The following is a 22581-nucleotide window of genomic DNA, read 5'->3' as shown; positions in this document are numbered from 1 at the left end:
GAGCTAGGCACAGGTGCGGGAGGGACTGGGGTAGGGGTCACAGAGAGTGGGGGAGACTGCTGGAAAGTGGGGAATTGACAGTAGAGCTAATGGACATGAGGTAATGCCCAAACCAAGCTCACTGCTATCCAGTCCTTTCCGACACACGGGACCAGTGGAACTGCACCCCCCCATCCCCCGTTTCTTTACAATCTTTCTCCAGGGGAGCCCCTTTAGAACTGCTGACCTTGCAGTTCAACTCAGAAGCACTGTACCACCGGGACTCTGGTGCGGCGCCAGGAGACTATTGAGCAACTCCTTGTGTATATAAATTGTATTTGATGGCTCCTGAAAAGGTTTTTTATTGGTCCTGGACTCCTTTAGGAATCAAAAGTTAGGGGTTTTCTCCAGAACAAAAGCACAAAATAAAGATCCACACATGGTTTGACTTTCAGCCCTGGACTCTTCACAGAGCAGCCCCCTAGCCCACCCAGGAGACTCTGCTGGGGAAGACGTGCGTTAGTGTGGGATGTGTAAAATGTACGCTATTAATGGCAAATATCTTTGTTTTATAATTGCTAGAGGGTTTGGGAGGACATGGGGGTTAGCGTGCACCTTAAGAAGACAGCAGAACTTCAAACAGTGTGCAAGCCAAACCAGAACTTCAAGTGTGCTGGCATGGAGTCAATTGCAGTGGCTAACATAGCAACTCTATAGGGCAGGGTAGAGCTACTTTGTTTCAGAGAGTGTAAATCCTTATGGGAGCAGGCAGCCTCGTTTTTATCTTGTGGAGTGGCTGCTGGCTTTGAGCTGCCAATCTTACTCTTAGCAACCCAATACTTAGTACACTGTGACACCAGGGCTCCTGAGGGTGTGAAAATCAAACTCATAGCTATCAAGTAGATTCTGACTCATAGCAACCCTACAGAACAGGGTAGAACTGCCTCTGTTTCCAGGCTGTAACTGTTCATGAGAGCAGAAAGTGTCCTATGGTAAGTCTAGTTGCAGGCATAGCATGAGGGAGAACCCACAGGGCCAATCCCACGGTGGCTGATGGAGAAATAGATGAGCCTGGCTGGACAGTAGGCGTCATCACCTTCACATTGTCCTGACTGTAGAGGGGTCTGGAAGGTGGTTCCTAAGTGACAGGGTCTGACAAGCAGTCTCTCAAAATGTAAACGGTTTCCAGGTCACACACATCTAAGAATCTGATTTCGGTAAATCTAAGAGTACAGCCTACTAATAGCTCAGAGAACCCTCGGGAAGGACATATTGGTGACAGTTATGGAGGAGAATGCAGGAGCATTGGAATGTTTCGAATACTGGCGGGATCTTGGGTTGTCACCTGTGATATAAGAAAACTCATGGAGCAGCTGTGGGAGGGAATGGAGCGGTCAGCAGAGACAAGGGGCGGGGGGACCGAGCCACAGTAAATCAGGGAAGCAATAAGAGGTACATTTATCAAAGACGGAGGGGCAAATGGCCTGTGGTTCTCATGAATGATTATGCCGCTACTATTTTCTTCCCAGGAAATGACCTTTGGCTCTCAAAAGAAAACTCATTTTCCATGATAAAATGGCAGTGGTAAAAACCCCAATTCAAGAGCTGAAGAATGACAAGGAGTCGCTGACTAAGGTCTCATCTCTCCTTTTGAGGAGCCTAGTGGAAGAGCCCAAGAAACAAGCAGAAATACATAACCACCTCCTAGAATCAAGTAAGTAGCTAGAAAACATTTTTGTGCCATAGATTACATTTTCTCATGGAACCTAAAGGTCAGACAGCATAATGGAAGTTTGGATGCGGATTTTTTATATTGCCTTATGGATACACATAATTGTTTTTAATATTAAGAATAATGGTTCTGTGTAGACCAGGAATCCCTACCCCCTTAACTGATAGATATTGTGCTGTAAATTAGTCAACAAGTTCTGTGGCTTCCACGTCTTCAGGTGGAAGTTCTGTCCTATCTGTCCCCAGTCCATATTGCTCGCCCTCATCCTATCCCTGAAACTACTGTACTTTCCTCCTGGGTCATATTCTTCAGACTACTCTTATGTTTCTATCATTTCCTCTCTAAAATCCTAGTTGCTCTTGTTCCTATCTGGCTCCAGTTCTCTCAGTGGTTAACCAGGCACAGAGACTAGAATTGCCATTTCTTTATTAGGTGTTTGGCCTCCTTTGCTGCGATCTGATCTGAACTTCACAAAGCCAGGGTCTTCTCCACACTGTCTCTCCATTCCTTCATCGCTTTAGCCACACCATGTACTCCCAGCTCTTTCAAGACCACATTAAAAAAAAAAAAACACCTTCTAAGCTCTTTCAAGACCACATTAAAAAAAACAAAACAACACCTTCTAACCTTTTTCATGTGCATCTCCTAGCCTGGAAAACTTGGTAACTCCTACAGGTGCTATGTGAAAAGCTAATATCTTGCCAACATTACTCCTCACTTGTTGACATTGCTTCCAAAGATCAAGCTGTTAGGAAAACACTTGCATTATGTGAGAATGATGGGTGACATTGGATCACAAAATGAAAGATGACTGCATCATTTTATGACTGCCAAGCTTTGCCACCACATAATTGCCAAATAACTGAAAATCATGGTCCAGCTAAGTTGGCGCTGACCTTAACCATCACAGCCAGTATTTCCCTTACCTCACACCTGGGCCTTCGGTCTTGCCAAACTTGCATTGTTGATGCACAAAATAGATAGATTTTTTTATATGTCATTCAGGGAGATGTGTCAGATAAAAGATAGTAACTGAGGACTAAAAGTATCCTCATTTAATCCATATGACAATCTCATGAGAAGTAGTTTTTCCCCAGTTCCTAAAAGCTCCCCACCCCCACCCACCCAACTACCATGATCTGAATTCAGCCTTGCAGGTCTGGATGGATCAGAGGTTGTACACTGGTGCATATAGGAGCTGGAGGCACAGGGAATTCAGGGTGGATGATACCTTCAGGACCGGGGGTGTGAGGGGCGATGCTGGGAGAGTAGAGGGTGAGTGGGTTGGAAAGGGAACCAATTACAAGGATCTACATGTGACCTCCTCCCTGGGGGACGGACGGCAGGGAAGGGGGTAAAGGGAGACGCTGGATAGGGCAAGATATGACAAAATAATAATTTATGGATTGTCAAGGGCTCATGAGGGAGGGGGGAGCGAGGAGGGAGGGGGAAAAGAGGACCTGATGCAGAGGGCTTAAGTGGAGAGCAAATGCTTTGAAAATGATTAGGGCAAAGAATGTACAGATGTGCTTTATACAATTGATATATGTATATGTATGGATTGTGATAAGAGCTGTATGAGTCCCTAATAAAATGTTTTTATAAAAAATAAGTATGTCCCAAGCTGACCCTTACCAAATGATAACCTCAGTGATCTTCCATCTCCCCGACACATCATCTTTGAGCCATTCCAACCCTTAGTTTGGCCCCAGCGTGATCCCAGTAACAGCCAATCTGATGAGAAGCAAACAAACCGAACAACTCACACCCCTTGCAAGAGTAGGTGAATAACAGTGTTGTGATGGGGGGAAGGTGCCTACGGCTCACTTGTTTGGGATCTATCTGAAGTTGAATGGTTATCATTTGTAAGAAGTTGGACAATGCATTCATATTGAAGGCAGCAGTTTGGCATAGTGATTGAAACCAGACAGACCTGAGCTTGATGTTTAACTACCAGCTGCAAGCAAAGAGTTGGTGTGACAATTATAAGCACACTCAAAACAACAAACAAATTTTAAAAATCAATTACTCTCCAGTCAATTGTGACTCACAGAGTAGAACTGGACTCTCTAGGGTGTCAATGGCTGCTTTTTCAGAAAATCAACATGCCTTTCCTCCAAGATGTCTAGGATGGACTTGACCACCAATCTCTAATAAGGTATCGTTGTCTTCATCCCAAGTGTCTGCTCTTGCCTAAATCAAGGGCTGGGGAAAGTTTTGTACACTGGAATACATTCCTGAGCTCAATTGGTTTAACCTTTTTCTCAAAACTGAAAAAAAAAAAGGTTGTCCGCATTATATTAAAAGGTATTTGAGATTTTGTTATCTTGAGTGATAGTTATTTAGAGCTTTTATCTTATTGTCTATCACACTGTAGTTCTCTTCAGGGGAAATAAAATGATAAAAGGTAAATACTCATTAATTAAGCACTTGATATCTGAATCTTTGAACTGCATCTTCATTACATCATAAGTAATCATAAGATTATACAGAGCAAAGATAGGCTTTGAACTCTTACATTTCTGCTATTGTATTCTGAAGATTTGTACAAAGTGTGTGAAGGGAAAATAATTTTAATAGATAATAAAGGTATATGTGAGTGTGTATTGTGATAGTAAAATCTCCCAAGTGATGTTTAAAAATAGAAGAGAGAAGCAGTCCAGATTCCTAGGAGCCGATAATTAATCTTGTTGACAGCTGGGTTCTTGCACTGAAATCTCCTAGGCTTAAAATGTCTCACATTAAACAGAGCCCATGTTACAGGGTAGTTTTTAACTTAATATTTCATTCCATGTCTCATAACGTACTAATCTATATTGCTGTTTATAGAAGTCTATGCAAAAATTCTGAATAATACGGTCATCCAGGCAAGACCCGGAATACTGCATTTTGGAGGCTATCAAGTAGAAAAGCAGCACCAGCAGATTCTGGTAGGTGCTTTTTAAGTGGGTTAATTAATCAAAATAATGAAACAGCGTGAATCGTATGCCTTTATGTTACTCATTCACCTGAAGAGCGGCATAAACAACCGGAGTGCAGGCGTCGCTTGGGCCAGGCAGGTGGTTCTGGGATGAGACACTCCACACCGCAGTGATGTTCCCGGACTAGTTTTCTCCCCGGCCAAAGGCATTCTGCAGCACGGTTTCCAAGTCAGTGTCATTGCTGAGTGACTCTTCGGAGACAGGTGCTGTATTTGGTGCTTTACTGTAGTCTTGATAAGAAGTCTGTGGAGGGGTTCCACAAGGTTCGGTGCTTCTTCCAAAGGCACACAGCTGCTAAGCAATAGAGGGAATCTAACTCATGGACCACCTTCCTTCAAACCAGACACTCTCCTTCTGGGCCTAAATAACCTTGAGGGAGGGAGGGGATAGTTCTTTCCCACATAGTTCCAGAGAGGGCTCTATCGAACTTGCCCAGAGTCAGACAGCCATGCCTGCATCAGCTGTTCCGGCCCTTTTGGCTTTTGTACAGCCAGGGCTGAGGAGATAGGGTTCACCCCACAGAACAAGACAGATGAAAGGGCAGACTATAAAGTACCCTTGCTTATAACTCCTGAAATTTACCATTGAAGTACCCCAAAGTCCAGTTTTTCCTGGGTTCCTTCCCTGTGCCTGGATGTTCACATGGGGGTGGGTTTTGCATGACTCCAGGGTCTCAGCTCCCATGCGGAAATGAACCTCTTCATTCAAATCAAAGCCCTCCCCAAAGGACTGTGGGCAGGACACCTCAGAACTGCTACATACTGCACTTGAAATTCGAGCTGGACTTTTCTCTGGGCATGTGTAGGAGTTGTGCAGAGGCGGGCGCTTGTAAGGTGGACCCTGTGAGACCTGGGCTTTGTATAGCTAATGCCACTTTATCACAAGAGCCTCCACTTGCAGATCTGGAGTCTATTTCTAGTGGGATCACTGTAGTAGATCGTGCAGAGTGCAGAGCATCACGGGTGGGGCCTGGCAGGGAATGAAGCGTGGTTTCCATTAGGCAGTCTTCAATGACTAGACAAGCAAACAGTTCTGATGAATCTGTTACACATCTAGAGGGATCAGGAGAGGAATTTGTTAAGCAAAAAGTGCTTCCTCTCAGGAAAAGAATTAGAATTTAAAACTATGAGTAGGAACCTCCCCCATCAAGCTCCAAGGACACATTTCTCTGAACATAGTATCAAAGACCGGAGTTAATAATTAATTTAGGAACTTTTCCTGATTATTAGGCTTGGTATTGAGGCTATAGTCGGGCAGACTTAAAAAAAAAAATCTTTACTACGTATAATTCTTGGTTGTTTTTAAGCAAAATGTATACTAAAAACTAAGGTAAAATTTTATTTTCTTCTTACAATTTTCTATAGTTTTATTGAGTCACAACTCATGCCATATGTTTACCCATTTAAAGCATACAATTTACCACAGAAGTACACCACATTCCATTTCTGCCTGGGTTCCTTAGCATATATGCGCAGAGGTGGATAACTGTCACTCCATTATAAATTTAGAACTTTTTCATCACCTCAGAAAATATACTCCATTAGCTGTTGCTCCTTATTTCCTCACACATTCCTATCCCCGCCCACTGCCATCACAACCCCACCCCCACCCCCAGGACAGGGTAGATTGGCCCCCGAGGGTGTCCAATGCTGGAATTAATATGGAAGAATACTGCCACATTTTTCTCTGATGGAGCAGTTGGTGGGTTTGATCTACAGCCAAACACCTAACCATTATACCACCAGGGATCCTTACAAATCCTTGCTTCCCTTCTGTCTGTGTGCATCTGCCTGTTCTAGGCATTTCAGAGAAATGGATTCACAAAATATGTGTTTTTTGTGCCTTGCTTTTTCATTCACGTTTCAGGGTTGATCCATGTGGCAGCAGGTACCAGTAATTTTTCCTTTGTTGAGGGGCTGGTGGTGACGTGATTACAAGTTGGCTGAGATCCACAAGGTCAGCAGCAGTTTAATATTACCAGCCACTCCGTTGGAGAGAGACAGTTACACGCTCGGAAACTATTCTCACAGTTACACGCTCGGAAACTCACAGGCAGTTCTACCTTGCCCTACAGAGTCGCTATGAGTTGGCATTGACTTACAGTGTTTGATTTTGGTCTCCTCCCCACCCCCTTTTTCCTTGCTAAATAATATTCCATATCTGTTCATCTGTTGATGGAAGTTAACTTCCTACCTTTATGAATTACTAAAGAATGCCACCGTGGACATTTGTGTATATGTTGCAGTGTGGAGATACGCTTCCATTTCTCTTGGTATGTACCTCAGAAAGGAATTATTGGGTCGTATGATAACTCTGTGTTTAGCATGTAGAGGAACAGACTAAGTGCTTTCTAAAGTGCTGTGCCATTTTATATTCACACCAGCAATGTGTGCAGGTTCCAGTTTCTTTCTTTTTTTTCAATTTCTTTATAGCTGTAATTTTTGTTAGCTGGGGTTTAATACATATATCATTCAGTATTCCAATCAGGTCAAGAAGCATTGTACAATAGCTACCACAATCAGCTTCCAAACCCTCTTTTTCTACATGGACTCACTGGTATTATCTACCTTTTAATGTAACCCCCACAAAACCCCTAATTCTGTTTGCTGTCCCTATAGGTAAATCAATCCTGGATTTCATATGTCAACAAACGGAAAAGCATATAATACACTTTCAAGAGGTTGACCCCCCATTGGCATAACACCTCCGAGATGCACTCTACTATGAATGAACAAACACCAAATAAAATAATACAAACCAAAAATACAGAAAATGTTGGCAACTAGATCAGGTCCATCCTGCATCATAGGGGGATCTAGTGGCAAAGGTCTAACTGTTCAGGTCAGATTTCTGCGTTTGAACTTCTGTACTCCTCTCTCGCAAGCGCTCTGTTTAGTGAGGGGGAGTCAATTTTAGAGAGGGGGAGTTCTCTGGAGGGTTATTCCCTATGTAGTTCCACAACTGACTCTTAGACTCCCCCTGTCATTCATCACTGCTGCACACCAGATCTCACAATTTAGTCTCTGATACTGAACCCTTCTTCGATTTCAGATTATATGATTTACAATCTTTCAGGGGCTGATGATGGTGTTCTTCTTCCATATAGACTAAGTTGGCATCTCACTTAGATGGCTGCTTGTTTGGAGACACGCCTTTGTGATCCCAGGTGCTATTTGATCTGATAGCCGGGCACCATCTAATTTCTTCGCCACATTTTGCTATAACCTGCATATCTTCTGTGCTCCCTTCCTGAGGGCGAATATAGAGCAGGGCTGTGGTGTAAGAACTAATTGTTCTTAAGCTAGGATTTCGTTTAGCTCAAACCCATTCCTGGATTTATGGGTTTTTGTTTTTTGCTCTTTTTCCTTTTAATTTGCACCAACTTGGGAGTTAATACTTATGTCAGTTCATTCCATAGTTCAATCACATCAAACAGCATTGTACAATTGCTTCCATAATCAGTCTCCAAACATACTTTTCCATCCTGGACTCCTTGACATCATCTCCCTTTTATTACCCTCATCCCTGTCCCCGCAAAACCCTCGTTCTATTTGCTTTCCCATAGGCTCAGCGCCCCTGGGTTTCATTTACCGAAAAACAGAGAAATAACACAACTTCAAGAGGGTGACCCCCAATGGTGATGCCCCTCTGAGATAACACCCTAATATGAACAAGAATAAGCAACATCTAACAGAATGACCTTCGCAAGATTGCCGGAATAATATATGTCTTAATACAGCATGTAGGGCATTGGTGTAGCAAAGCCCTGATTGTTTGCCAACCAACAGTACCCCACTCTTGGTACATCTGTCTTCTGCTTCCTCAGACACCATGTGTTTTTGGCTAAGTGCTCAGCTTACACGAGCATCTGAGGTAGAGCCGAGTCCACCCAGGGGAGTTCCCACATGGAGTCTCACCATGCAGCCTCTGGAGCATGCCGTTCACTCCAAGATCCAGGATTCAGTTCTCCCGTGATTTTTGGTACCCACCCTCGGTTCCCAGGATGCCCCCAGGTGCCCAAGTTCAATGTTGCCTGCCTGTTGCCCACCACCAAAGACACTCCTCGTATCCCCAGAAGCATCCTCAGTCACTCTTCCCCCTACCTGGAGATCAGCCCTCTGTCCTCTCCCACCAACAGACACGCACCTATGTTCCCCCAAATGTAATCATTCCCTCTCCCCTCTCCTGAACTGCCCCTCCCTTCAGTAAGCCTCATCCCTACAACAGGGTCACCTGCCTCTCTGGGAGACCTCACCCCAGATCCACCTGGTAATCACTCAGTAGACAGCATCTCCCCCACTCTGACCCCCTTGACCATTTGATCTCAGCTGTCATGAGATACCATGCAGCCAAGTGCCCTACACTACCCTTACATGGAGTGAATGGTGTGTGGGTCATTGGCACTGGTCCGTCTCTTTACCAGACTGTCTGGTCCCCAGCCAGGAGACTGGATGCCCTATACTTGAGCTGGTGCCTATTCTTGTACTTGTTCCTACTGCAGTGGACTCATACATTATTTGTCCTTTGGGACTTGACTAACTTCACTCAGGCTAATGTCTTCCCTCTGCGTCTTGAGTTGTTTCTGATTTTTTTAGGGATGTGCAGTATTCCATTGTGTGAATGTACCAGAGTTGGTTTTTTTTAATTCACTCTTCTCCTGATGGGAATGTAGGCCGTTTCCAACTTCTTCCTGCTGTGAACTGTGCTGCAGTGTATGTGGGGCAGCAAAGCTCTGTTCATAATCTATTTCTTTTTTCTTTGGGGTGTATGTCCAACAATGGTATTGCTGGATGAAATGGTATATTCAATTGCCATCTCTTTTAAGTATTGCCAAATTGCCTTCCACAGGGGCTGTGGAAGTCCACCAACAGTGAATAAGCATTTACAAGTCCACCAACAATGGATAAGCGTTTCAATCTCAGGACATTCTCTCCAACATTTGTTTTTCTCAGTATTTTTTTTTAATTTGGCTACAGTGATGGGTGTTAAGTGGTATCTCATGGTTTTTTTTACTTGCATTTCCTGGATGGCTAGTGACTGGGAGCATTTCCTCGTGTGTTTATTAGCCATTTGAGTGTCATCCTTTAGGAATCAGCTGTTCAGGTCTTTTGCCCACCTTCTCAGAGGGATATTAGTTTTTGTCTTGCTGTAGACTTGTAAAATTCTGTAGATTTTAGTAATTAGTCTTTTGTCAGTTAGCTCATTACTAAAAATCTTGTCCCAATGTGTAGGCTCTCTTTTTACTGTTTTAATGAAGTCTTTTGATGTACACAGGCGTTTTATTTTTAATAGGTCCCACTCCTCTATTTTATCTTCCACAGAGAGTGATGCCTTTGTTAATTCTGATAGCCTGTGTATTCCCTGTAATAGGACTCCTAGCTTTGTCCCAATTTGCCCATCGATGATCCTGATAGATTTGGGTTTTACATTTAGGTCTTTGATCCACCTTGAGATTGTTTCTGTGCATGCAGTGAGATGTGTTCCATTCTTCTACAAGTGGATATCCAGATTTTCCAACACCATTTATTGAAGAGTATCTGCTTCCCATTTAATGGTTTTGGGGCCTTTGTCAAAAACCAGTTGTCTCTATGCGGATGTTTTTATTTCTGGGTTTTCTGTCCTGCTCCATTGGTCTATGTATCTATCATTATACCAGTACCAGGCTTTTTTTTAAAAAAACTGTGGCTGTAAAATAGGTTTTGAGGTCAGGTAGTGCAAGACCACCTACCTTGTTCTTCTTTTAGAGGAGTTCTTTGCCTATCCTGGACTTCTCCCCTTTCCATAGGAAGTTGCTCATCAGTTTTTCCATTTCTTTAAAAAATGATGTTGCAATTTGCATAGGAATTGCATTACATTTGTAGATTGCTTTAGGTAGTATTGACATTTTCACAATGCTTAGTCTTCCAATCCACGAATACAGAGTATACTTCCATTTGTGTAGATTCTTTTAATTTCTTGAAGTAATGTTGTATAGTTTTCTTCGTATGGGTTTTTTTTTAAAGGTTTAGTCCTAGGTATTTCAGCTTTGGCATGACTATTGTGAATGATATTGATTCCTTGATATCTTTTTCTGCATTCCCATCCTGGTATATAGGAATCCAATGTTATTTCTGCTTGTTAACCTTATATCCTGCTACTCTACTAAACTCTATAGTTTCCTGTAATCCGAAGGTGGACACTTTGCAGTTCTCAATATATAAAATCATATGGTCAACAAATAACAAAAGTTTTACTTCATCTTTACCCAATTGAACTTCCTTGATATATTGACATTGTCTTATGGTATTGTCTAGGACTTCCAGCACAATGTTGAATAGAAGTGGGGATAAAGAACACCCTTGTCGGGTTCCTTATACAGTGGAAATGTTTTCAAATTTTCTACATTAAGTATAATATTGATTATTGATTTTTCATAGGTGGCTTTTATTATATTGAGGATTTTTTCCCCTTCTAATCCTATCTTCTTGAGAGTCTTTATTAGGAATGGGTGTTGGATGTTATCAAATGCTTTATCTGCATCAATTCATATGATCATATGGATCTTATCCGTTTTCTTATTGATATAGTGGATTATATTAGGTTTTTGTTTGTTTTAATGTTGAACCATCTCAGCATCCCTGGTATGAATCCCATTTGGTCATATTATTTAAATATGTTATTGGATTCCGTTGGCCAAGATTTTGTTGAGGGTTTTTACATCTACGTTCATGAGAGATATCAGTCTGTAATTCTCTAGCCTTGTAGAGTCTTTGCCTTATTTTAGTTTTAGTATCAGAGTTATGCTGGTTTCATAGAATCAGTTTGGTACTTTGCTGTCTCTATGTTCTTAAAGAGTTTGTGTAGGATTGGTGTCAGCTCTTCTGTTTGGTAGAATTCTCCTGTGAAGCTACCTGGATCAGGGCTCTTTTTAGTTGGGAGGATCTTGATGACCTTGTCTGTTTCTTCTTTTGCTATGGGTCTCTTCAAGTTCTTTATGTCCATATGCATTAATCTGGGGAGAGAGTGATTTTCTAGGTGTTTGTTCATGCCCTCCAAATTATTGCATATATTGGAATACAGTCTTTTGTAGTACTGGGTTATTGATCTTTTTATTTCATTAGACTCTGCTGTGACCCCTTATTTCATCCCTAATTCTAGCTATTGATGTCTGCTGCTTCTTTTCCTTTAAGTTTGCTAATAGTTTGTCAATTTTGTTGATCCTTTCAAAGAACCAACTTCTTGCTTTGTTGGTTTTTTTCCCCATTGTTCTTCTGTTTTCTGTTTCATTTATCTCTGCTTTAATTGTTATGACTTCGTTTCTTTTGCTGTTGGAAGGATTATGCTGTTGACTATGTTCTAACTGCTGGAGGTGCTGTGTGAAGGTGCTGACCATAATTCTCTCCTCTTTTATCATGTGCACATTTATTGCAATAAAGTGACCTCTGATAACTGCCTTGGCTGCATCCCGTGGGTTTTGGTATGTTTTCTTGTCATTCTCATTGGTTTCTAAGGACTTCTTAATTTCCTCTCTAATTTAGACTGTTGCTCATTCTTTTTTAAGAAGTGTATTTTTGAGTCTCCAAGTATTAAACTTTGTTTTTTGTTGTTGTTGTTGTTGTTCTTTCTATCGTTGATTTCCATTTTTTGACGCTGTGGTCAGGGAAAATGGTTTGAATGACCTCTGTGTGTGTAGGGAGAGTGCAGCCCTTTCATTATTGTGCTTCTAACAGTGGATTCCTGCCCAACTCAGAACTATCCCCTCCTACATGTGGTCCTAGGGTAGAAATGGGCTATTACGGTGGATGCACCAGGGAAGAGGGGCTTCAGATCAGATGGTCATCTGGCTGAGGATCATGAGCCCAGGTTCTGCAGGCTGCCTAGCCTGCAGAACTGAAAGCTGCAGAGAAACCCTGAAATGTTGGTTCTGTTTCCTCTGGCAGGGTACAGAGTTCTGTGTTCCCTTTCTCAAAACAAAATAAGAACAAGTCTAACAATCCCCTGGAGCCCGCTGTGCTGCAGGTTCCAGCTGCACACCTGCCTCCCCGGGCCAGATCCCTCTCCAACTAGGGGGGCTACCTACCTGCAGAGCCCAGTCTTGGCCCTGCCACCAGGGGAGGGAGTTGGGCCTTGGCTAGAGATTATCCCCATGGGAACTCTACTCTGAAGGGCAACCTTGGGTTCCCCTGTCCAGGGATTCCATGTGTCCATGGGATGCCCCAGGGGTAGACTATCCTGGGCCACCTCCCCATGCTGGACAAGTCACCAAATGGGGAGTGGGAGAGGGCAGAGGGAAGGATAAGAGTAAGGGCCCGGGAGCTGTGACAAGGGAACACACTCCTGAAGAGCACAGCTGCGCTCTCCAAGGGAGACCTGACTAAAAACCCTGGTCTCACATCCTGGTCCTTCATCCTGGCCTCCTCACTCTTAAATCTGGCAATCGCCCAGAGTGCGCCTCCATTGGCACCATCTTCCAGGAAGTCCCCATGACATCCCTTTTAGTAATTCCTTTGAGCTGTTCTTGGAGGAGTGTGTGCTGCTTGGTTGCCTCCACTAGGTGATCTTTGTCCTCCACTGGGCACTCTGTGTCTTCAGCTGGGTACTCTATCTCCTTCCCTTGGGCCCAATTTCTTTGTACTTTTGACAACACTTGGTACTGCCCATCTTTTTGATGGCATCTTACTGCCCATCTGCCCAGCCTAGTGGGTATGACATGGCTTGGTTTCTGTTCATTTTGCTTTACCTCTTTGTTGTGATTTGGGTAAAGGTCCACAGAAGCGATTATCAGTTTGCACTAAACAATTCTTACTCATGTTGTATAATCTCATTCATTGCGATCCCTTCCACGTACCATCATTTATCCCACTTCCTCCCTCGATGTCCTGTTTGCATTCTTTCTTTCCTAACACTTTTGGACAGCTGCCTTTTTAAAAACCTTAAATGGTTAATTTTTCTAAAATGTGTGTGCTGCACTAATGTTAATGTTTCCCTTATAGACCTGTCCATTGTTTGGCTGAGAGTTGATTCAGGTTGGAGCTGGGGAAGAGGGGGTTAAGTTCCAGATCTGAAGGGTGACTCAAGGTCATATTCTTGGGGGTCTACTAGCCTCTCTCTGACCAGTAAGCTTAGTATTGCTTATGATTTGAGTTTTGTTACTTTAAGCAGGACCTTCTTATATCTTCATTTTCAGAGCATTATTGATAGTCATAGCCAGGCACCATCTAGTTCTTCTGGTCTCCAGGTTGTGGGAGCTGATGTGGGCACGGTTCATCACTCATTGGATTGTTTCTATGTATGTTTCCTTTTTCCTCCTTATTCTTTCCTCGGGATGGAGAGATACCAAGAGTTACACCCTAGAGGGGCGCCTGTGAGTTTTTCAGATCTGAGTCACTTCTTACCACAGTAGAATGTACAACATTATCTTTGTGAACTCTGTGAGTTATTCTGTCAATTGACCTGTACCTCTAAGACTGTGGTTCTGCGTCCCCAGGCAAAGCAACTCTTTCGCTAAGTTTTCACAATTTTGTCACTTGTATGTCACAGATATATCAGGACATATTTGCAGAAAAAATATATGTATTCCAAATACCCTGTGTCAAACCTACACATTTTGAAGTATAATCCCACTCTCCCTCCCACACATATTCATTCTATGTGTCTATCCATGCATCTACTTGTACATCAGTTCTTGCAGGATTGTATGTATAGCAGTATTTATCTCTGATGCCTTTTAACTCTTGCAATCTTTCCTATGGCTTCCCCTGCCTCAAACTTTTTGTCAACCTCCTTCTTGTTGTATATTTTCATCTCCTTTACCAAAGTTAGCATGTATCAATCCTCTTCCAGTGACTTCCCTTTCTTACACGCTAAACTCCTGATTTGTGTGTGTGTGTACACCTCTTTTTGAGTTTTTCACAATGGTTTACTCTTACAATACTTGTCCATTTGTGATTGATTGATTTCACTAAGCATAGAGTTCTTACATAAAACCAGTTGTAAGAGTGGTGAAGGCCTGGACAGTGTTTTCTTCTACTGTACGTAGGGTTACAATGAGTTGGAACCAATTCAATGGCAACCAACAATAACAAACACCCATCCACATTATAAGGTGTTTCACAAATTCATCGTTATTCTTTAACACAGTGTAGTATTCTATTGTATGTATGTACCAAAGTTTATTCACTCATCTTTTGAAGGGCAGTCAGGTTATTTCCATCTCTTTTGTTGTTGTGAATAGTCCTGTAATGAGCATGGGTTTGCATAAATCTATTTGTTTCATGGCTCACATTTCACTGTCATATACACTAAACAGGAGGAATGCTGAATCACATGGTATTTCTAGTCCCAACTCTTTGAGGAAGCTCCTACTGCTTCCCATAGTGGTTGCACATTTTAAGTCCCATGAGCGTTGGATGAGGATTCTCGTCTCTTCTGATATACTGTGGTTTGATTTGCATTTTACTAATAACCCCTTGTCTGTCAGTTTATCATATTGTGGTGGCTTGTGTGTTGCTGTGACGCTGGAGGCTATGTCACTGGTGTTTCAAATGCCAGCAGAGTCACCCAAAGTGGACAGGCTCCTGCAGAGCTTCCAGACTATAAACAGACTACAAAGAAGGAATGGCCTGTCCGCTTCAGAGAAGATGTGCCGAAGACCACATGCACAGCTTTGAAACATTGTTAGAGACTGAGGCTTAACGAATAGAAGCAGAACATTGTCACAAAGACTGCTGGAGTATGCGCCCCCAACCCCACCCCCGGTCAAAAGGCCCTCGAAATGTGATTGAGAAGGAGCTGCCTTCTCAAAAGGGAATCAACCATGGCCTCAGAGTAAAGGCTTTGGGATCTCCCTTTGTCGATGGGGCACAATTCAAAATGAGAAGAAACAGAAGCAAAACTCCACCAAGAACTTGAAATGTAAGAAGTACAAATCTAGGAAAATTGGAATTTGTCAAAAATGAAATGGCACTCATAAAGAGCAATGTCCTAGGTAACAGTGAGCTGAAATGGACTGACATTGGCTATTTTGAATCAGAAAATCATATCATTAACTGTGCTGTAAACGACACAATCAAGAGGAATGGGTTTGCATTTACCTTCAAAAAGAACATTTCAAGATCTAGCAAAGTACAATGTTGTCTGTGATAGGATTATATCTATCCGCCTTCAAGGAAATCCAATCAATGCAACTGTTATTCGGATTAATGAATCAAGCATAAAAGCTCATGATGAAGAAATTGAAGAATTTGACAAATGTTATCAGTCAGAAAATGATCCCACATGCAATCAAGATGCATTGATAATTGCATCGGGGGGGGGGGCGTTAATTGGAAAAGGTAGAGACTGGAGGAAGGAACAGTAGTTGGAAAGTATGGTCCTTGTGAAAGAAGGGAAGATTGAAAGCATGCGGGGGGTGGGGGTCAGTGTCCCTAATGAACTCCTCATGGGACAGTCCTTGCTACTCTTGAAGGAGGAGCAGGAGCCTTGATATGATGCAGAAATGTCTTGATACAACTTCACTGTGTTTTTCCTCATCAATGCAGATTTCAATGTTCTTCAGCTTTCTTCGTAATAAACTCCCACAATCGTTCTGTGTTCTTTAAGGACATTTACCAGGGTAACTCCTTTAGTATCTGTAAAATTGTCATTCCTTCGGACCTTGGATGTAATTGGCTCAGCAAATCCTCAGAAGGCACTATTTTGATTGCACTTTAGGCGCAGCTTTTTAAGGCAGGAGACTAGGTTAAATGGGTTATTGAGATAACTTGTTTGTAGCCCTCCACTAATTGCAGACACGTGGTTAAACATGTTTTCTGTGGACTAAGCTTGTGCATGTAGGAACTGAAACCCCCGTAGCAATACATTTTGATTCATCCTACTATGCTGTGAAGTAGCATAATCATGCTGTTTCTAAAACACTAAACGGGCAAAAACAGATCAAAGTGAAAGTGATTTAATTATAATAATATTCTGGATTATCTTGGGAGAGCCAGCTTCCTGTTTCAACCAGGAAACCTAAAGCAATTGGCTTGCAGTTCCTGCAGAACAAGGGACGGGGGTGGGGGGCGGGGATCACTAAATACGTTTATCTTTGTTTTGCTGCAGGAAACTGGGCAAATTCTCCACACATTGAGATTCAATACGTGTTTGAAATCCCAGCACCTTGTTCACTTGGATGTGAGATTGCTATCTGATTAAGAATTTAGAATATCTTACTTGAATTATGTACATCGATATCACTGTTTCAATTTACTTTAAAATTTGAATAATGCTTTCCAGGTTTTTTCAACACCAAAGACTCCTTTATATTTTTCTTCTCGGGAAAGATTGACTTCAAAGTTCATGGGGAAATCCCATGGTTAAGAATGGCATGATAGAGAGATACACAGGCACAGGCTGGTTTGGGTTGTTAGTTGCTGTCACCATCCTTTTAGCTAGTAAAGCAGAGCTTAACTGGGTGACTTCCAGACTCCAGGCAAATGCTAGAGAGGTAAAAAGCTCTTTTCCTGTACTCTCCCTACCCAAGTGTCTAACTTTTGATCCTGTTATTTCTTTTCTCTATTGATGCAAATGAATAATTCAAAATCAAGAATCTTTTATGGGTGAATATGGGAAACGTTAGCCAAACAGTATCTCTTGCGCTGTCAGCATTTGATCTATTTTGTTTTAGTCTTTAAGCAACTTATCCCTTATTTCCCTTATTAATTTCTTACTTGAGGATGCAGGCACAAGCTAAGGAAATTTACGATATCTCCTTCAAGCACACAGGAGTAGTAGGTATATTTGCATTTGTTCTACCACACTCAGGTTAAAAGAAACATCTGATTTATTTATTTTTCCAAGTCAAGATCTAGCTCACCCCCTTGGCACAGATTCTGGTTGGACCTCTATTCTAAGGAGTCTCAATCCCTTCTCCCTTGATAACATTTTGGGGAGATTGGTGGGAGCAGGGTAGGAGGGACACTGACACTGAGCTAGCCCAGTGGCTCAGACTTGAGACCTTTGATCATCAGGCCATGATGCGGTTGTAAAGTGACCCAAGTCGATGTCAGTATTTCCAATTATCCTGTTCTTTTTTATATTGATGAAGATGATCTGTTGATTTCATAGTTTGAACCTTAATCTCAGATTCAGTAGTTCAACACCACCAGCCACTCATGGGAGAAAGATGACATGTTCTGTTCCCATAAAGATTTACAGCCTCCGAAATTAAAAGGGGCAGTTCAATTCTGTTCTCTAGAGTCACTATGAGTCAGAGTGGACTCAATGGCAGTGGTTTGGGGTAATTTTGTTTGCTTGTTTGTTTCTGATATCAATACTCTAGTGCTGGAAAGTAGAGTTACGGCTCCCCTCCCCAGCCACCTGGCTACCAGGTAGCCTGTTGCGATGGACACAGTTTCTAGGAGAAATTCCGCCACACATATGAGCATGTAAGCACAAAAAGAATCATTATGCTTGTCATCTCTGAGCAATTCCAGCAGTCGTTGCACCTGCCAGCGAGCTTGCTGGCAGCAGATGCGGCAGCATTCCATTGCAGGACTGGCTCACCTTTCCTGGGGCTGCCAGAACTTTATTTTAAGTGAGTAACACAAGCAGGACCTGAGGGTGTCTAGGCTTTTGAATGTCACTCTGAAGGGCAGTGGACTTGGGGGTCCCTAGATTATCGTATCCCTGTTGATCAAGAACGGAAATGCCTCAATGGCATTTCTAGTTAATCCATGGAACTACATCATCTTTGGACTAATGGAAGATCCTCTCGTGTCGATTGCAATGAGTTTAAAGAACACTCTCTTCGTTTTTACTTCTGGAGCAAGTATCCAGTGTGAGGAGCTTTCAATGCCAGCTACTGCTTAGAGTCTTTCAAAGGTAACAGCCTCTGGGGTACACTTTAAAACCAAATAATGGTCTTTACTGAATGATTTTGAATAATTGACGGGTACTCTGCTTCTGCTCCCGTTCTTCTTGGACTCCCAGCTCCAGGCCTTCATTGCCCACCTCCCTAGCAGAGCTCTTTCTTGAGGTTTTCAGTTCTGAATTGAGTTCTTACCTCTCCTCTGTCTGCAGGCAGGCTCCACCACCCCAGGACTCTGAATGTGATGGTCACAAGCTCTGGGATCCTGGGACCCGAGAGCACACTTATCCTCTCAGTCTCTCTTGGAATGACTGCTTCCCCTGCCCCCCTCCCCTGCATGCACACATGCATACACACACACACACACCCTTCCTTCATCCTTAGGTCTCACACCTTCACCACAACTGCCCCTGTGCAGGGCTCCTCAGAAGTTGAAAGACGCCTGGATAACTTTTTCCCCTTATGCTTCTCTATCTAAAAAATGACTGCCTCCAAGTCTATTCTGACACATAGCGGATTCTGCTGATGGGTTTCTTTATGGGAGTAGAATGCCTCATCTTGTCTCATCTGAGTGGCTGATGGTTTCAAACTGCTGACCTTGCAGTTAGTCACCCAACATGTAACCTACTATGCCACTAAACAAATGTATGCCCAAAGTAGGGTGGGGGGTGTTGTGTGTACAAAATTGTAGCACTTGGCTTTTAAAAATTTCATGAAACAAATGGCAACAAAACAAAGTACCAACGTCTTTTCCACCCAGAAAAAGCATATTCAAAGGGAAATTTGTGCACATATAAGTAGTAATAAGTGCGCACATCAAAAAAGAACCCAAATCCACACCTTAACAGAACACCTACAATAATTAGAACAGCAGCAGCCAAACAAAGCCATCACCACCAGAAGAAAATAAATAATAAAGATCAGAGCAGAATTAAATGGATCCGAAGATTCAAAAAAAGCAAAAAGACAGCAAGTTGGGTCTTTGAAAGGCTTCACAATATTGATAAACCTCTGACAAATTTAACACAGGAAACAAAACAGCAACAAATATTATGAATAAGAAATTAAATCACAACAGAGCCAACTGAAATAGAAAAATAATTATATAATTTTATCAAGGATTGTACACTAGCACATTTTTTAAAAACTTAAAGAAGTGAACAAATATCTAGAAGACGATTGTCTATCTAAGTTAACACAGAGTGATAATGGAAAACCTTAACAGATGTATAACAGAAGAAGAAACAGCATCAGGGTTCTTAAAGATTTGTCTCAAACAAGCAGCCATCTGAGGGAGATGTCTATTGGGACCACACAGATGCAGCACACCAGCCAGTGTGATCCAAGGATTGTGAATGATAAAATCTGAGCTCAAAGCAGGGAGTGGTATTGGAGTTTAAATTATGAGCAACCCATTTATGGAAGGCTGTGGATGACAGTTGGAGCCCCAATCCATTTGCACCATCTACAGACACCTAGATTAAGCCTTTGGCTAGTCCCCTCTGACCATAGACCAGGGGTGTGAATAGGCTTGCTGTCATGCAGGGTGCAGTGGCTTTTTGTTTTGCTCTTCCGAATTCTGTCTGTGGAATTCAGAATGAATAGAGCTATAGAGACAGTCACTGCTTTGAGGGCTTCTTGGGGGATATGGTCAGGAAAGTTGGGGGGAGTTGGGGAACTGATAACAATGAGTACAACAAGGAAGCAATTGTTCTAAAATTGATTGTGGAGAAGAGTGTACAACCCTCTTTCCTATGGCTGAACTATTGAATTGCGTGATCTATGAAATCTATGCCAACTGCACAGCTCACCTTGGGGATAACTCAACCATGATGGGAGGGAATGCTCCAGGATAGATGTGGCAGTGATTGTACAATTCCCCCTTGATGTAACTGAATGATTGAACTATTCAATAATATGATATGTAAATTATGTGCCAATAAAACCATTGGAAAAATAGTACATTAAGAGGATTGAAAGAGTGAGACGAAATAAAATGCATGTGAAAAAAAGCTCCCAACAACAAAACATCTAAGACCAGAAACTTTTTTTTAACACTTTAACATTAGTCAGCGTTTATTTATTTATTTTTTTATTTAATAAATCTTTTTATTGGGGCTCTTAAAACTCTTATCACAATCCATACAGACATCAATTGAGCAAAGCACCCTTATACATTCGTTGCCCTCGTCATTCTCAAAATTCGCCTTCCACTTGGGTTCCTGGAATCAGCTCGGTTTCCTTTTTTTCACCCACCCCCTCCCTCCCCGCTCTCCCCTTCCCCCTGCTCCCTTAATCGTTTATAAATAATTATCTTATCTTACACTGCCCGGCGTCTCCCCTCACCCACCTTTCCATTGCCCATCTCCCAGAGAGGAGGTTACACATAAGACCAGAAACTTTTACTGGGGAATTCTGCCAAGCATTTAGAGGCGTTAACAGCAATTCTACACAAACTATGGCAGAACATAGACAAGGACCACACACTCCCAAACTCATTTAATGACACAGGTATAACCCTGCTACCAAAACCAGGCAAGGACGCTATCAGAATAGAAAACTACCGACCAATAGCCCTTATGAGCGTAGGTGCAAGATTCTTGCATTCGCACGATTTCCATTCTGCTTGTTCTTTCTCCACTAATCTACTGACCCCGTTTCTCTTACCTCCTCATCTTTGCTGTGGAGCAATCATGTTAACCACTGGGTCTCACATAGTTGGTGAAGGCAGCACAGTACTCATGGGTGATAAATGTCTGTTTTATAATCCAATCTGTTATTTGACTGAGAGGTAATCTCCAAGAGTAGCTTCAGTTCAGCGTTCAAAGAGTACCTGAAGGTGAGGGTGTCAGTTCTTTCTGTCTCTACTGGTCCATTAAATCTGGACATGACTTAGGAATTTGAGGTTCACTCTACATCTTTCTTTCATTCTGGGCAAGAGCGTCTGTTGTTCAGAACGCATGCTAGTGCCGCATGCAGATACTATTCAGTTCTGATCTCAGCTTAGGAGATGTGGGGAACAGAAAGATGTCTCCCCCCAATATATGTCAGACTTAGGACACTGCTTGCAGCTAATGGTAAATGATTGTCAAGTTACCTCCCTGAAGGCAGTCAGCTGCCAGACTACTGTCTGGTCTCACCGTAAGTAGGGCCCACTCCCTGCTGCAATGAGCTACTTCTCTATAACGGCTTGCAGCCACCAGTTTGGTCCCTGCAGGGTGGGTTTACACCCTACTGATAATGGTTTCTATAGTGAGCCAGGGAACTGGTCAAACCTGCTCAGTGACATCCAAAGTTAGGCCACCATCACGAATCTAGGGGCTGCCTATCTTGTCACATGTATACCCTTATTCCGTCCTCTTCCAATCGCATATGAACCCCTAGATCACCCCCTCCCAATACTATAGTACCTATAGCACAACCCTATCTTGTGACATATGTTCTCACCTGTAATTGGGGGGTTTGCACATCCCCAGAGAATATAAAAGCCTGGGCCAGCAATAAATCTCTCTCTCCACATGGACCACCAATTGAGGCTGAGGTGAGCATGCTACCATGAGATGTGCCTGACTCCATTATTTCACTCTCTCTGCTCTATATACTTTACTATAATCTTTACTTATTATCGCTGTACAATTGCGCCTACCGGACCCGTGATGATGTGTTAGGGGCTGGCCTTTCCCCTGACAAGGAGAGATCATTTTTCATGTAGGCTATTAGTCATGGTTTTTTCTTTGATTCTTTGGTTTCATTCCTTCTCTTTTACTCCACAGGTGTGAAGGTCAATAGTTGTATCTTAGATGGTTATTCCCAAGCTTTTAAGACCTCAAGCATTATTCACGAGACTAGGATTTAGAACACAAATTTCATAAAATATGTTATGCCAATTAACTGAGATGTCCCACAAGATTAAGAACAAAATCTGGATGTCAGGTAGTTGAGAGGTGCCAGAAACTGAATCAGCTGGACTTTAGCAAACAGGCTTTATTTGGGAGAAAAACCCCGCCTGGGTGAAGTCCCACAGTCAGCAACGTCGTGGCCGGGGGAGTTGTGCCCCTGGC

General features: G+C 42.5%; 1 protein-coding gene across 1 annotated transcript in view; it reads left to right on the top strand.

Moving 5' to 3' along the window:
- The first annotated feature begins 1554 nt into the window (after positions 1-1554).
- CFAP221 (cilia and flagella associated protein 221) overlaps positions 1555-22581 on the top strand; it is a 138599-nt gene continuing 117572 nt past the window's right edge. The window contains exons 1-2 of the mRNA XM_075530288.1: positions 1555-1693; positions 4541-4641. Coding sequence (XP_075386403.1) covers positions 1555-1693; positions 4541-4641 — 240 coding nt within the window. The remainder of the gene's footprint in view (positions 1694-4540; positions 4642-22581) is intronic.

This window comes from Tenrec ecaudatus, chromosome 13 (assembly GCF_050624435.1).
Source record: "Tenrec ecaudatus isolate mTenEca1 chromosome 13, mTenEca1.hap1, whole genome shotgun sequence".
NCBI classification, from domain to species: domain Eukaryota; kingdom Metazoa; phylum Chordata; class Mammalia; order Afrosoricida; family Tenrecidae; genus Tenrec; species Tenrec ecaudatus.
Note: the sequence above shows the minus strand (reverse complement) of the source record. Positions and strands in the feature narration are given on the sequence as shown.